Source organism: Ricinus communis, chromosome 3 (genome assembly GCF_019578655.1).
Source record: "Ricinus communis isolate WT05 ecotype wild-type chromosome 3, ASM1957865v1, whole genome shotgun sequence".
Taxonomy (NCBI): domain Eukaryota; kingdom Viridiplantae; phylum Streptophyta; class Magnoliopsida; order Malpighiales; family Euphorbiaceae; genus Ricinus; species Ricinus communis.
Window position 1 is genome coordinate 5,920,289 of NC_063258.1, and position 16,190 is coordinate 5,936,478.

Below are 16,190 nucleotides of genomic sequence, written 5' to 3' on the forward strand. Positions count from 1 at the left end.
AAGAAATTAAAGAAAATATATTATGTTACTAGATTAATCTAAAGTTTTACTTACATATGGTATTAAGTTTAGGATGGCATTCTCCAGATCAATTTTTCCAAAGAAATCTGTTTTTCTTTTTCTTTTTTAATTTTAAAAGGCTTTAGAAAGAAATAGATAAATTGATATTTTCTTAATAGTAGATGATTAATTAAAATAATATAAAAATAAATAAAGTAAAAAAAAAAATTATAAATTTGCTTTTGAAACACTAATAATAACTTCAAATAAAAAATGTTACACTTAAAAACAGTGCTTTAAACGGAATTGATTATCTCAAAGAGTCTAATCATTGTTTTTAATTTAATTAATTTATCAAAATTTATTAATTTTCTTCTTGTTTAATTTTTTTTTTTTGAAAAAATAAAACAATCCAATCGATAGCTTGAACTGATTAAAAATAATCATCCATTGAACTTTTAACTGATTAATCTGTAATTTGCTTAAAATTTTAGTCTTTAGTTAAAAAAAAAGAAATCATTCATTAAATCGAATTTAACTGATCAAACTGTGATTTGATCCAAATTAAATTAACCACCGGTAATTTGATCAAAATCATTGGTATCCAATTTTAACAAAAAAAATAAATGGATTGGTTGGAGCTGGTTTTTCTTTGGTTCTTGTGTTAACAGATCTCACAAGTGTTTTCTGGCTGAAATTCTATATTGGTATCCTTTTGTTGCTTGAGATCTTTTAGGACAATTTATTACAACAGTAGAAATCTGAAATATTTCTTTATTAGGCATCATCAATAAGTCTTACAGTATAAACACACATGCATATGCAATATTTGCATAAAAATGTTGTTCATAATTCAAATAAATCTTCATGGAGTACCATGGAACCATGAATGGGGGCACAGGCAATTATTTGTAGATTAGGACTCCTTGTAAAAAGTGGGGGAAATCAAGCTTTTCCAGCTGAACCAAACAAATGCATCTTTTCTGCAATCACAGCCTTCATTGCTTCTTTTGCAGAAGCCATAACACGAACCAGATCTTTCTTCGGGTTGCTCAGCGCGTCCATGTAAGCCTTGCGCACTTCAGTGTTCACATTAAACTTCCTCACACCATGCTCTATACAAGCCTGCTTAAGACAGTTGCGAAGATCAGTAATGTTTCTGCCTCCAATTCTATTCATGATTTTAGGTCTACACATTCGTCAAGTTGAATAAGAATACTATCGAACTTTATTATTCGATAAAGGTTCATGGAAAATTGATACCTCAATCGTACATGTCCTACTGTTCTTTTCCATGTACATATATGTACAAGGCAGAAAGCATACATACCTTGACAAGCTCCTTGGGTACGCCAGAAGCTCCATGCAGCACCAGAAAAACGCCTTTCTTTGAACTCAAGGCATGCAGATCCTAACAGTAGCGACAATGTTTACAATCACTCAAATTTTCTATATGACATTGCAGGAGTTAATAACAGGCAATAAAGTTTAGAAATAGGAAAATCTTCAGTTTTGAGACTTATTTTATAAACAAACAACCCTAGTTACAGGGTAAACAATAAGCTGTATTGCCATTGAATTCGTGAACTGTGGAGGCCTACACATATCCAAGCATATGTAAGGACAGTCAAATTCTCGAGATATTTGGACTAGGAATTGCATTTATGCTAACCATTTAGGATGTTTGTACCAGTATCTCTAGAATCTAGGTAAAAGTCTATGATATTCTTGTTGCTGCTCTTAATTTCATGGAACATATTGTGTTTTTGTAGTTGATGAACACAACCACATAAGACATTTTACTTCATAACAATTGCAGCATCGCATCTTTAATATACTAGAAAATGCTTACAATCTCTGTTTGAAAAGGTAAACTCTATGCCCAATCATAAATATAGTCCCAATCTAAAACACATAGGCAAATAGCTAATGTATGATACCTTGAGCAAATCAAGCCTGAGATTTGGGCCACTGGCAGGGTACTTTCCATGTACATTTCCAATGCACACTGCTAAAGCATCTATACCAGTCTCATCAATGAAATCTTCAGCCTGAAATTCAAGTGAAGCCAATTATCTTCCATTTGCTGTATCAAACATATGGGGTTTCTTATTCTTCTTAATTGATTAGGAAGTACAATTACCTGACTGACGTCAGTCAGTCTTGCTTCATAATCTTCAACAGTCAAATCATCTTCTGTTCCTGACAACCTTCCTAGTTCTGCTTCAACAAGCATATTTTTTGAGTGGGCCAAGGAGGATATAAATTTTGTGTATGACATGTTATCCTTGAGAGGAAGATGTGAACCATCTACCATCACCGAATCAAATCCCTGAGGTGTTTGATTCAAGAAAAGAAAAACATCTGATACTAATTTAGTGTTCTATAACAGAAAAAAACAGTAGAAAAAGCTACTAATTTACAAATCATTTCATCATTGAACCCACTACATATGACTTTGACAGAAAAAAGGAAGCACACTTACCAAGTCAAGAGCTTCCACAAGTTCCTGCTTTGAAGTCCCATGATCAAAGTGAACAGTAATAGGAACCTGCCATGGAGGTGTATGCATCGATCATATAAGCCTATACAGATGCATATCTAAAACTCTTGATGGGATCTGCTATTTTGGGAAGCCAACAAATTAATACACAAGATTGAGTTTCAATAGGCTGTAAAAGAAGGGCCATCACTCTTTTATGATCCTTCATGTGCAGGATTCTAGTAAGAAAAATTTGAAGAGTCTTTCCTTCAGCATTTTTCCATAAATGGAATGCATGAGTCTTCTAACATCTAAGGTTTTCCTTTGCACCACATAAGATCCAAGTTTCTAAAGAAATTTTCTTTCAACGTTTCTGCCTAAGCAAATTGTAATCATATACATTTCAACCAGCATCCCACACACACTCCACCAGGCAAGGAAGTGACTAATGAAAAAGAAATTTCCAAAAACCAAATCAAATTAAGGTGCACTAAATTATTCCTACAATGTATACTAGGCTACCTCCTTTGTGATGCATAGAAGCAATCCGTCACAATTAAGCAACCGTCACACTGATCCCCCAAAAACATTAGCGCCTGAATTTCTCAACGATTTCTATCCTAGATTTGCAAATAACATCTCCAGTTAGAATTGATATCTAGTCAACCATGATTTGCTTATAGCCGAAATAACGCAAACTGACATAACTGTCGCTCATCTTACATATTGAATAAAGCATCCGTGACCTGGTTGGTTAGTCCAAGCTTGTACTGAGGCTAGGGTTTTAAATTATGCTATCATGAACTGTTTTGATATTGATATCTGTGTCACATTGTCATCGGACTGTATCATCCACGCCTATCATGAATTCTGAAATTCCTAGTACAGCATTAAATTATGTAACAGCATTGTACTGTTTTGGTATAGATGTACTGCTATATCCACGTCCAGGTAACGATATCGGAAGGTATCTTACTGTACAATATTTAAAACCATGCTCTAGGCCGTAGCACCAACTAATCAAACTTGGCAAGTCTACCTTGCGTTCCATCATCCCTGTTTTGGCTTGAGATTTCTGGTTTAAGAAGTCATTACTCCTAGTTACTAGATGACTGATCCCTAATATTTACTGTCTAATACCATGCTTTCCTGTTCAATTTGTTTCCTCAATTTTAATAAAGATAAATGCCACTTACATTGGCCTGTTCAGCAGCTGAGACACAACAAGCAACCAAGGGAATTCCTCCTTGCTTCAAAGCACTAGGATGTATCTATCAATAGAACAGATATCAGGCATGAACTTGTCAACAAGCATCTGAAACTCATAGATATCTCCACACATTAAATGAACACAAGATTTTCTTTAGAGGAATTAACACAAGATTAATACCAAGTCTAGGTAAGTTTCAAATTGCCAATAACATCTCTCTCATGCTAACCTGTAAAATAGCAGGACTTTTTTCTTCTTCTGCAGCAGCAACAACAGCTTCAGCTCCTTCCAAATTATAAACATTAAATGCTCCAACAGCATATTTACCATTTTCTGCATTCTAAATGTGGAAAGAAGTCGTCAATATGTGAAGAAGAAAAGATATAAGAAAAACATAAGTCTATTGTCCTCACTAGAAGGAGCTCTTTTGTCGACGAAAGTTTAGAAGGACGGGCCCAAGATTTCACTACTTCTGCCAATGCTTTACTGTCGCCAACATTACCTGCAAAAGCGACCTTACAAGATAGAGATCCAATTCTCAACTCAAAGGATATTGAAGTTCAAAAAGTACTGTATCAATTTAAATACCTGGGAAAACAATGTATGGAACTTCTGGATGCCTACTTTCAGGACCTAGCAGCCACAAGGGAACACCAGCCAGAGCTTGTCCTGCTACTTTGGCACATTTTGCTTTTAGAGCTTTTGTAGCAAGGTCTGATGACGTGATTCCACCCTACAACAACAAGACACATTACTTGGAGTTACTTAAAGGAAGGAACAGTTCCCCTTAATAAGAAAATAAGGCAGTGAACCAAGAATTCCAAAGGGAAAAAGAAACATATATTAGTCCATGGAAGTGCGGCAATCACTTGTTTTATATCATGTTTATTCGTCATAATTTTTGCCCAGTATAAAGACAATCAACAGAAGTTGAGTTACTTCTGTGAAGATAGATTTGTACATCCAGCTGGAAACAAACAAGAAAGATAATTTGCATTCATTAAACTAAATTTAATTAGATAAAAGAGATTTTTGGGAACTAAGAGAAACCAAACAAAAGAAAATGATTTCAAAAGCCTAGCACATGCTGTTCAACTTGCATGCATTATGCATGTTAATTATAGAAATGGATCTCATTGGAGTAATAACAATTTTCTTATTACAACACTCTTTTGAGAAAAAACCATAACAGATGCAAAGAAGAGACATCTTTCAACTAGAAGGCTCTGAGCCAAATCTTTGCAAATGGATGGAATACGAAATCACAGCTACATTTACACAAATTATCTTCCTTCCATATAGGAAATATTTGACAATTGTGCTTTTGTCAATGTCTAACAATAAATTAATTCTGTTGAGTTTCAAAATTCCCAGATACATTTTATTGCAATAGGAAACTATTACTAGACAAAATATGCATGTCTGTTGCAAATTCATGCAACGATTATCACTTTTTGTATCAGACACAAGTTTCCAATGGAATAAGATCTTATGAGTATTTTGAGCATTACTGATGCTTGCTTTGCTGTTGAAATAGGAAACGCATATAATTGGGTCAGATCAAAATATTTGTATGAATGTCATAGAACTTTGACCACTCTCTCATTCCTTAGTCTCCATTGGACAGTGGTCTATGCACAAGTTGTTCTCAACATGCTAATACATGCATTGCACAATTTAGATATATAAAAACTGTCTAAAGCACTTGAGTCATATCTCCACTTTCACAATGCAGATGCAGAGGATAAATTTTCAAGATTAACATAAACAGTCTCATTACATTCATGAACTGAAATTAAATAGTGGAAGCTACATAATTAAAATAATAGACTGTTTCAGGGCCCTAACATTTCAGCACATTTGAAGATTAATATGAGAGGATCCAAGCACAAGAAAGAAGGCAAGTTTATTCTCTGCAGGATTATGAAATTGATACGGCAGTTTGTTTCAGTTGCTTACTGGAAGGTATATGTTACATTGCTGGAAAAGATGGACAGGAGATAAGTATGACAGTTCTATAATACCGAACAAACAAATATAACTGCTAGAAGTTGTATTTATTCCTTATTGCTAAGATATTGGGCTGTTATGGTGTATATATCTGGATTGGGCACCACTTCCTTTGGGTTAACTTTAGGGAATGAGTTCTATCCAAGTCCATTTATTATGGTATCAGTTATGGTGTATATATATCTGGATTAGGCACCCTCTTTCTTTGAGCTAGCTTTTGGGAATGATTATCAATAATATTAAAAAAGTATACAAATTGCGTCTGATGAATTTGGAAATCAGACGAGAGTAGGAATACATGAAACAAAAGCTGATAAGTTAAGCATAACCAACCAAAATATGATTTGATCATTAAAACAAATTAAGATACCTTTGCTAGGATGTATCGAGGTCTTGTTGATATCTGACGCACAATTTCCACTAGTGCAGAGCTCACTTTAAAATTGATTTCCAAACTTTCAGAAGGAGCTGGAAGACAAATAGTTAAATAAATAAAATAAAACAGTTTAGATGACTGATTTAAAGAAAAAGATCTTCCCTTCTGCAAACAATAAATCTTCTAAGTGCTCTGTGCTTCTTTTATTAATAATAAAAATAACCAGCAGCAGGTCAGACTACATGTCCAAAAATGCATTATCCAGTTCAATATTCTTACAAAAAAAAGAAAAGCTGCAACATATAACTTTTATGTTTTAACTATGCCAAGAATCCATCATAACGAGAATTTAAAACTAGAATAAAGAAGGAAATGCCTGACTTTTTCCAGTGATGAGTTGACGACTTGTCATTACTAATGTGTCTTTGCCAGCCGTAAGGCAAAAATCTGCCATCTCAACTGCTCTATTAATTTCCTCCTCCCTCTCTAATGGAGACTTCATCGCAAGTTTATCAACAGAAACCTAGTCAGGCAAAGAAAGAAATTCTGATCCACAGTGATAACAATAGCCACCATGCTCGCTCTCTGCTGTAGGAGTAAGCTATTTAAAAGGTAATACTGTTGCATATTCTTTAAAGCAAAGAGAAAAGTTAACAGTTAGCACTATGACTAAAAAATACAAAAGACATTATGCATTTGGATCACCTCAATGATTTTTAATATCCCACCACATTGTATTTTAAGTTCTTCAACCTGTTATTTACATAACAAAAAAAACTATAAATCATATGCAAAAATCATTATAACAGGTCTTGTTAAGATGCAAAGAAAGCAGAATCCACAAACTCAACCTGCTTTGTTGTTTTTGGAACATAAGATCCCACAACTATTAGTCCACCTCTCCTGTCTTTGTTTATTCCTAGATCCTTGGGAAGTATTGGAGCTTTTGGAACAATACCAATTCGAGCAGAAACAAAACTAGCAGCTGTTCGGCATAAGAATGATTTCCCATTCAATTCAGCCTGCTCAAGTAGCAAATGTTAATAGAAGTTCTTTATCAATTTTAAAGTAGACAGACCAAAGAGTAACTCCAAAAAAAGAATAAGAATTTAAGGATATTTTGCCTGGATCATGCCAGCTGCAAATACAGCCATGTCTCTTTCACTTGCAGCATTCACTATACATGTTGACCCCTGTTTCAGCCAATAAGACATAATCAATGAACAATTAATACCAAGCCATAAAGCCTCTGTCGTGCTGCAGCCTAAGACTGATCAGATGCATCAACTATAACTGAACATTATACTTTCATTGATGTTACAAGTCTAAAAAAATAGTGAAGGACCAACAGGAAGACAAAACCAGCAATTAGTGCTAGATAGGACCACTGTGAATCAAATTGTTGCACAAACTGGCATCCAAAACTTAAAGCAAGTACAGAATAGGCATAACGAGAAGGGAAAAGCAATTGCCACATAGGAGAGTGGAACTAGCATACTGGGACTATAAAAGAATTGCCTTACTCTATCATTCAATGACAGAAAATTTACACATGCATTCCGGATTATCATTACCTTCTTCAAGCCACAAAGAAGCTCACAAACAGCATTTGGTCCACCTTTCCTTAGAAGTTGTATAGATATAGATGTAACACTATTAGCTGGAATACGGCCTTTAGTTTTTTCTTCGACCCACTACAGATCAAGACATTATTGTGAAATCACTGCCAAAACCAACAAACTTTCAAAAAGAAATCAGAATGAGGAAAGCAAGACCTCTCGCAGGTTGGAGGATTTATAGCCAAAAGCAGCATCTTTAGCAAACTCTGTGTCTCCTGCAGGGAAAAGCCTAAAGAAACAATGTCGTGTCTTATATGCCAAGAACATACTATCAAGATCATTATGATTTAATGTTCAGACTGATACCGATCAGAGTCTGCAACATAGTGTACATCTTCAATAGTGTAACGGCCTCCTTGAAGGAAAAAGGGGCAAATGATCCATGCATCCATCTCACCAAGTACTGAAACAGCTGCATCTGCTTCCTGCATAAATCACATTCTTACTTCAAACTGTGGTTGATAAAAGTAAGATGCAAAATTGTTCTACACAATCAAAACACTTCATGGCCTGTGTCCTTGCCTCTGGAAAATGACCTCGCAATGTTGAATCACCTCTCAAAACTACGGTATAGTCAACATTCTCAACTGATCTAGCTGCATCACTTAGGTTTCTGCAGATATCTCCTATCAGTGCACTGGCCTGTAAACAGTTAACTAATTACTCAGAAGAACAAGTCTATACAAGCAAAGTTTATTCCCTTCCAGCAGAACATGAATTCTTGATAAGAAGTCATTATTCTTGCTGATACAAAACAAATTAAAAGACAGCTATATTACCTTCTCAGAACTCAATGACCTGGAGTTAGTCAGAATAAAAAAGCACGTAGACTTTTTCCTCAGCTGATCAACTAGAGACTCAACACTCCTGAAATGGAACAAAAAAAAGAACAGCTAAATAATGAAAAGAAAAAATTAAGGTGAGCCGGTGCATATTGTAGATCTTAAAAAGTTTAGAGGTTTCTCATTTGTTGAATGGAATTTAAAGAACAAAGAATAGTTAACTAGTAATGAGAACAGAAATTTGCCTCCCGAATGTTAGATATATCATAGTAAACTACGTCATACTTTTAGATGATTTTGCAAAGGAGTTAATATAACATAGAGATCGAGAGATCACCATTCTGTCAATACTTCAATATCGTGAACAGTTTGAGTTCCAGTTGGGTCATCATCCAGGACGACCAGTGTTTTTGAATTACTCTGATTTAGTCTATGGATATCATCAATGAGATCCAGGGGCCACTCAGATGGAAGAGATTGCAAGACAGTTTCTTTCTTAAGAATGGGAAGTTTTCCTTCAACTCTGACACCTGTGAGTGTCTCATATACCTGTGGAGTTGTGGAAAAACTTGCTAGTTTGATAACTGCCAACTTTGACAAGCTATACCCCGTATTAAATCTCCATCATATACAATTATATGTAGTTTAGTATTCCATACCTTAACTACACCTGCGTCATCTTGCCGACCCCAACCAGCAGCAGAACCTGCTCATCAAAGTATATCAAATATTATGTCACTTAAAACTGCAAACTCAAATGCAAGACTAACATGAGGGATTAAGTGCATATACACTTGCACCAACACCTGAATTGCAAGATTTTCATGTCCATGGCAGCTTGATTGCATTTTGATACTCATATCATGCAGAATGCATTCTGCTAAATGTGCAAGGCATTCCAGCTAATAGTCTATAAATTGTAACAAAAACACGAGAGAATCTTTTGGACTAGAATTTTCTCTTTTAGCATCAAAAGCTACAGAAAACTAACTATTGCAGCAAAGTTGCTCAAATTTTGGACTTATCCATGAAACTTCAAGGTTGGATCCTGTTATAATCAATTATTTCAAACTCCTTCTAAGAATGTCCAAGTTCTGACACTTCAACTTAGACATGCGAAAGGCCAACCACATGTGGTTGCTTACAGCACTTCGTTTGCACCATTCTACCCTCTTTCAAACAATGGTTCAAGAATGGCATAGAACTTCCACATTGTAGCATTTCTGTCGAGATTCAAGTTACTTCTACATCCAACTGGTTTCTAAACTGATCAAACTACGCTAAACAAGTTTTCACTGCCTCTGCATATTACTATTGTTTTTCCATTTCATGGATAACCTATAATATTTAAATCCTTAAAACTAATTTCAATCAATTTTACCCCTAATGTAAACAACTCATCCAAGATGCTGAAAGTGTCACTGCAACCTCCTATTGTCATCACAAGACTATTCTAGGTTTTACTACATCAGCATTCCAGAAATTTCATTTCCCAAATTACCTCTTCATAATGCAAACTTACAACCAAGGATTGGCTTCAGCCAGCGAAAACCACAGGAAGTGCAATAGAAACTTAGAATAATTGAGGCAAAAACAAAGATGATGCTAAGTATAAATATATATATATATATATATATATATATATATATATATATATATATAAGAAAACAGTTACAACTATGAAGGCCACTAGACCTGCTAGGAACAGTTGGTGCGCAACAGTTGAAATATGAAGCGGAACTTTATGATATGAGCATTCGCGAGAAACAATGCCCTGAAAATATTTAGGAATTGTTTAACAACCTAATGATTAATTACTTAAATTATATATCTAATTAAATCTAAACAAAATAACAATAATAGAATAAAAGTATTCAAACCAGATCCTTCACGAAGATATCAAGTGCAGAATATGGGGTGTAGTCATTGTCCAACATATGTGGAACACGATTCTCAAACATCCTGCAACAATAACATTTATTAAGCTGTCAAACATATGTTTCATGAGGTTTGACTAGCTGGTATGCAGCAGCACAATATAGCACTTTTGTTCTAATAATTTTTTTACTATTCTTTTTCCTTTATAGTTTCTTAGGTAGGAAAAGTTTTTTACTTACTTCATTTCTTGTATCTAAATTCAATGTCTTCATTTTCGCAATAAATAAATCAATAGATATATTATGTTTTCATGTTCCTAAAGTAATTCACAAATCACAGGATGAATTCCTGTTTGTTACAGCATTCAAGTACTGATGTCTTTTACTTTTCCTCCACCTGGTGATTTTTCAGGAAGTATAAACAAGTAAATATACATATAGGTGAATCCCAAACCACATTGCATAGTACAACACTGTTACGGTCCTGAATTTAGGATCAGGTTATGGGTCTATGATTCACCACAGTGTCGAAAGAACATGAAGATTGTTTATTGGAATTTCTTCCTTTTCAACCTATGTTGAATTATAGTCAAGGGCTCATTAGAGAGAACCCCACGATCTCTTAACTTTAGGAGTTCACAACCTTGTTGAAATTTCTGCTTGCCTTATTGCATAAGAGAATAATGTTTATATAGTAATAAGAGAGGGTAGGCTAGCCTCTAACCCTTAAACCCTACTTGTTATAATTAAGAACATACAATTAAGGAAAACTTATATAAGGAAGATTCTAAGATTTACCTATAATAACGAAATAGGAAATTAACTAGCCAAATATTATGAAAGAAAATTAAGGAAAACTTAATGATTCTAAGAATCACCTATAATAGCTAAATAGGAAATGAATTAGCAAAATATTGGAATACTGTAACATCACTCCCTCCCTCGAAAATGCACTTGTTCTCAAGTGCAAAGAGAATTGTTATTGTTATAGGAAATTCACTTCTCCCTCTTCGTGCAACCCTTAACTTGTAGTTTAGGGAGCACATATGCCCATATTAACATAGACATAACCTTTAGGCTCCAATTTCACCTTACCGTAGCCCCATCCATCCTTGGATTATTCATTATTTTCCCAAATTTGCACGGAGAACAGCCTTGTACATTGACGACCTTTTACGTACTGCTCCTTGCAGTTGAAACAAAGCCCTTTACTTCACCTTTCTTCCATCTCTACCCTGGTGAGACGTTTCACCATTGGTGGCCCAGTTGGATTAGCGTTGATATTTTGTTGCATAGGTGGAAGGCTATTATTTCGCCACCCTCCCCGCCTCTCATACAAGCGGTCCAAACTCAATGCACTAGTCAGGTCTTTTGGGTGTTGAATCTCTACCTCTACTGTAATATAATCTTGCAAACCACTAATGAATAATTGCACCTCTTGTTTTGCGGTTAGAGGGTTTGCACGTGCTGCAAGTTGCTCAAACAAACGTTGGTACTCCGTGACTGTCCCATCTTGTTTTAGTTTTGCTAATTCCCTAAATTTATTATTATGAATAGGTGGGCTAAATCTTAGATTGCATTGTTGCTTAAAATCATCCCAACTCAAGGAAGGTTGATCTTTTCAACTTTAAAAACCATAATTGTGCGTCACCCCTAGATGAAAAGATGCCAAGCCCACTTTATCTTCCTCCGAGGTGCGCTGGTGACGAAAAAATGTTCGCACTGCGCTGGTGACGAAAAAATGTTCGCACCTGTTTAACCAACCTAGAGGATCATCTTGACCACTATAACATGGAAAATCCAGTTTGGAATATCTTGGAACATAAGAACCATCCTCAGCTCTGCCCAAACTACTATTTTTCGCTGTTGGCTTGTCAATTCTGCCTCCACTTACATTGTTGTCCTCCTGTTCATTCTGCCATGCTGACTTAGCTGCTGCAATTTCTCAGGACAGACCCTCCAATTTTTTAGTCAAGTCTGTCCCTACGAGCCATGTCTTCAGCTGCACGTAATGTTTCATCTTGATACATCTTTATAAACACCTTCAACTGCTGTTGTAGACTTCATAAATCACCCATAACAGTAGGCTCTGATACCAAGTTGTTACGTTCCTGAGTTTGGGTTCGGGTTATGGGTCTCTGATTCCCTATAGGATCAAAAGAATGTGAAGAGTGTTTGCTGGAGTTCTTTCTTTTCAATCTATGTTGAATTATTGTTAAGGGCTCATTAGAAAGAATCCTACGATCTCTAAACTTTAGGAGTTCACAACCTTGTTAAAATTTCTGCTTGTCTTATTCCATTAGAAAATTATGTTTAAATAGTTACAAGAAAGGGGAGGCTAGCCTCTAACCCTTAAACCCTACTTACCATAATTAAGAAAAACAATTAAGAAAAACTTATATAAGAATGATCCTAAGATTTACCTATAATAATGAGATAGAAAATTAACTAGCAAAATATTAAGAAAGACAATTAAAGAACTTAATGATTTTAAGAATCATCTATAATAGCTAAATAGGAAATTAATTAGTAAAATATTGAACTATTGTAAAAAACACCTAATGGATCTTCCAAATACCACTAGCAACATCCAGCCAAAAAGCAAATAGAAGAATTTGAACAACAATCTAATGTTTAGGAGTAATAAACGAGCTTGGGTAAAACTCATTCCAAAAGCTAGCTCAAAGGAAGAGGATGCCTAAATATATACACCATAGCAGCCTAATAACTTAGTGATGTGGGATAAATACAACTTTTACCACCCTTCCTCACGCTTAGCGTGACATGCAAATGGGTCGGAAGAGGGTGCCCAATTCACATATATACACATAGTATCCCAGTAACTTGGTAATGTGGGATAAATATAATTTCTACCACTCTCCCTCACGCTTAGCATGACATGCAAATAGGCCTGATCCAAACCCATTATTGCTAACAAAAATCTGAATCTGATATTATAATAAATGGGTTTGAGTAGAACTCAATCTCAAAAGCTAGCTCCAAGGAAGAGGGTGCCCAATTCACATACATACACCATAGCAACCCAGTAGCTTAGCGATGTAGGACAAATACAACTTCTAATAGGGAGTATAAAAACTGTTCAGTTTACCTGAGGAAATTTTTCTTTTGACTAATGATAATGAAATTCATGGATGAACAATGTTTCTAAAGGTTATGTATGATAAATTAGTGGCTTAATTACAAATTAAATCCTAAATTTTACATTTTTTAACAAATTTTATCCAATTGTTTTAAAATTTTAAAACAAATACTCATTCTTTTAATTTATTTTCAAAAATACTTTCCGATGGCAATTTTTGAAATTTCATAGTGAAAAAGATGATATAGGAAATCGATTATGCTTACTAAAAAAATAATAATTATAAAGCAGCAAAAATAATTTATCCTAAACTTAATAATATAACCATTAAAAATCTCATGTATGTGCATTCTTTCACATATTTTACATATAAATGCAACAATTTTTTTATTAACTCGCTAATTCTCATATTAGTAAGTAGAATTAACTTGCCACGTCATTTTTCTCATTGTAATATTTCAAGAATTATTATCGAAAAGTGTTTTTTAAAAAAAATTGAAACTATAGGTATTTGTTTTAAAATTTTGAAATAATTGGATAAACTTGTTAAAAAGTGTAAAATTCAGGATTCAATAAGTAATTAGGCCTAAATTAAATAAAATAGGTTAAGAATTATCAACAGAAAATTGTTAGACAAGTTAATGAAATAATAAACAAGCTACAACTTCTCTCTCTCTCTCTCTCTTCTTCTGTTTTATTTTACTCTTTTGCGGTAGATATTCCACCACAACATTAGCATCAAAAAGGAAAAATCATTAGTCCATCAAATGAACCTAAGCCGTTATTGCACATTCAACAAAGATGGCATATTAATACATTTTGAGTCAATTATGAAGAGACATTGCATTTAAATCAAACAATACCAATTCTTTTGAGAGTTTTTTATTATTTCTAACACGAAAAATAATAAGCATAGTAGAAAGGATAACAACCATGTGGAGAGAAAAAGTGTTATGCAGTGTGCATGAGACAAACCAGGATGTTCCCCCACTATTCGCTATGAAGTTAAATAACGTCCTTGTATTAAGACCTAATCGAGCTCCAAATGCCATTGCCTCGGCTGCTGAAGCTATATGAACTCCAGCAAGCAACTGATTAACCATCTTCACACCACTGAAAATGATAATTTATGAACACAAGCTAATGTCATAGGATTCTAAAAATGTTAATGTACCTCAAAAGTACAATTAAGAACTATAAATAATTTGCAGCATTTAAATTGATGATGAAATACCTTCCAGCTCCACAACCTCCCTTAATAATATAGAGCTTCTCACTTAGTGCTGTTCATAGTTAAAAAATCAAGAAATGATAGTATAATAAATTTCAGGAAATTGTACAACTAAAAGTACAAAATATACAACATGCTAATTACCAGCAAGGACTGCACCAGTACAAATAAGAGCTTCATCAGCACCAGAAGCCATTATCTGAACAAAATATGTAATCCCTGTTAGAATATATTTATAAAGCCTATCTGCTGTCTTAAATAAGAGGTGTTACTTTCAGACCGTAAGTGTTCCATCAGAAGCCCTCTTAACACCACCAGAAACAGGAGCATCCACCAATTTCAAATCCTTGCCTTCATCTAGAACATTCACATGTTGATTGTTATGGTACTAGAACATTACATGGGAGAAGCATAAATCAACCACCTAACGCTGTGTAAACAAAATAATATCATGAGGTCTCCCCCCCAATTTGAAATGCCACCTTCCTATTTCTTTGAAGGTATAAAGAAGTGATAGTTGCGTAATTTTCATTGCCAAACGTCCCATTGACATCTTTGATCATAGTTATCATTATATGTAATTTTCATCTACTTAAACCTTTTTCAATCCCTTTCTTGATACTTCAAAAAGATCATGATAATTTTCTTTTAATCTTTTGAAAAAAAAAAAATAGAAAGAAAAGAATTGGGATAGTAAACTATGAGAACAGAAAATGTGAAGCTGCATTTTCTACAAACAGCATTTTTAGCTTGAAAATAAAGAGAGGCTAACATATTGGAACTGGAAATTCCACATCGCAAAAACATAATCATAATACATACAAGAGAATAAACAGAAAGCATACTTTGCAATCGTCGCTCTAGTTGGATTACGAACCCAGGAGATACAGTAGATGAAAGGATGACAGCTGATCCTGGTGAAAGTGCTATAGAATAGAATCCAAAAGTAAAGTCAGCAATTTCATCAAAACAAATAGATATTATACAACAAATGGTACCTTCAATTGCTCCCTGATCTCCATACAAGACACTCTCTGCTTGAGCTTCATTTGTAACCATGACTACAAGCACATCAACATCTGGACATGACAACATAAAAGAAAGTAATACCATAAGCTTCATTGAGCAATAGCTGAATCCACCACTCTACAATGAAATTCTATCGAGTTATCTGATCATCATTTTCCCGCTAATACTGCTATCATATAAAGTAAGCGAAGCAAATTACCTTACACTCCAAACAAATATCCAATTACAAAATTTCAAAACAAATGAATATATATCACAACCCAACAAAAGTAAAAATCTCCAGAAATGTCAGGAAGCAGGCAATGCACCTGAAAGTAGATCAATTCAGTGTTCCCGTTTGTGGATGCTTAGAAACATCAACTAATGCAGAAAAGTTCTTTGTAATTAGAGACAATGACCAAATGTCTTCTTATTCTAAATCAAAGCAAGTGCCTAAGTTGTAGATGGAGGCATGGTAAGCAAGGGAAATTAAAA

General features: G+C 34.5%; 1 protein-coding gene across 2 annotated transcripts in view; it reads right to left on the reverse strand.

The window, feature by feature from the left end:
• Positions 1-756: 756 nt before the first annotated feature.
• Positions 757-16,190, reverse strand: part of LOC8283129 — a 29,130-nt gene continuing 13,696 nt past the window's right edge. For both annotated transcript variants that reach the window (XM_048371662.1, XM_048371661.1), the window contains 29 exons: positions 15,686-15,766; positions 15,533-15,613; positions 14,968-15,044; positions 14,832-14,886; positions 14,691-14,739; positions 14,432-14,569; positions 10,360-10,441; positions 10,175-10,253; positions 9,139-9,185; positions 8,817-9,028; positions 8,477-8,564; positions 8,220-8,339; positions 8,004-8,122; positions 7,854-7,926; positions 7,653-7,772; positions 7,203-7,271; positions 6,930-7,100; positions 6,784-6,831; positions 6,460-6,601; positions 6,073-6,170; positions 4,281-4,425; positions 4,106-4,194; positions 3,922-4,032; positions 3,679-3,753; positions 2,486-2,551; positions 2,144-2,332; positions 1,941-2,051; positions 1,331-1,411; positions 757-1,125 (listed from right to left, as the gene is read on the reverse strand). In XM_048371662.1, the coding sequence (XP_048227619.1) occupies positions 946-1,125; positions 1,331-1,411; positions 1,941-2,051; positions 2,144-2,332; positions 2,486-2,551; positions 3,679-3,753; positions 3,922-4,032; positions 4,106-4,194; positions 4,281-4,425; positions 6,073-6,170; positions 6,460-6,601; positions 6,784-6,831; positions 6,930-7,100; positions 7,203-7,271; positions 7,653-7,772; positions 7,854-7,926; positions 8,004-8,122; positions 8,220-8,339; positions 8,477-8,564; positions 8,817-9,028; positions 9,139-9,185; positions 10,175-10,253; positions 10,360-10,441; positions 14,432-14,569; positions 14,691-14,739; positions 14,832-14,886; positions 14,968-15,044; positions 15,533-15,613; positions 15,686-15,766 (2,996 nt within the window). In that variant the 3' untranslated portion in view covers positions 757-945. The remainder of the gene's footprint in view (positions 1,126-1,330; positions 1,412-1,940; positions 2,052-2,143; positions 2,333-2,485; positions 2,552-3,678; positions 3,754-3,921; positions 4,033-4,105; positions 4,195-4,280; positions 4,426-6,072; positions 6,171-6,459; positions 6,602-6,783; positions 6,832-6,929; positions 7,101-7,202; positions 7,272-7,652; positions 7,773-7,853; positions 7,927-8,003; positions 8,123-8,219; positions 8,340-8,476; positions 8,565-8,816; positions 9,029-9,138; positions 9,186-10,174; positions 10,254-10,359; positions 10,442-14,431; positions 14,570-14,690; positions 14,740-14,831; positions 14,887-14,967; positions 15,045-15,532; positions 15,614-15,685; positions 15,767-16,190) is intronic.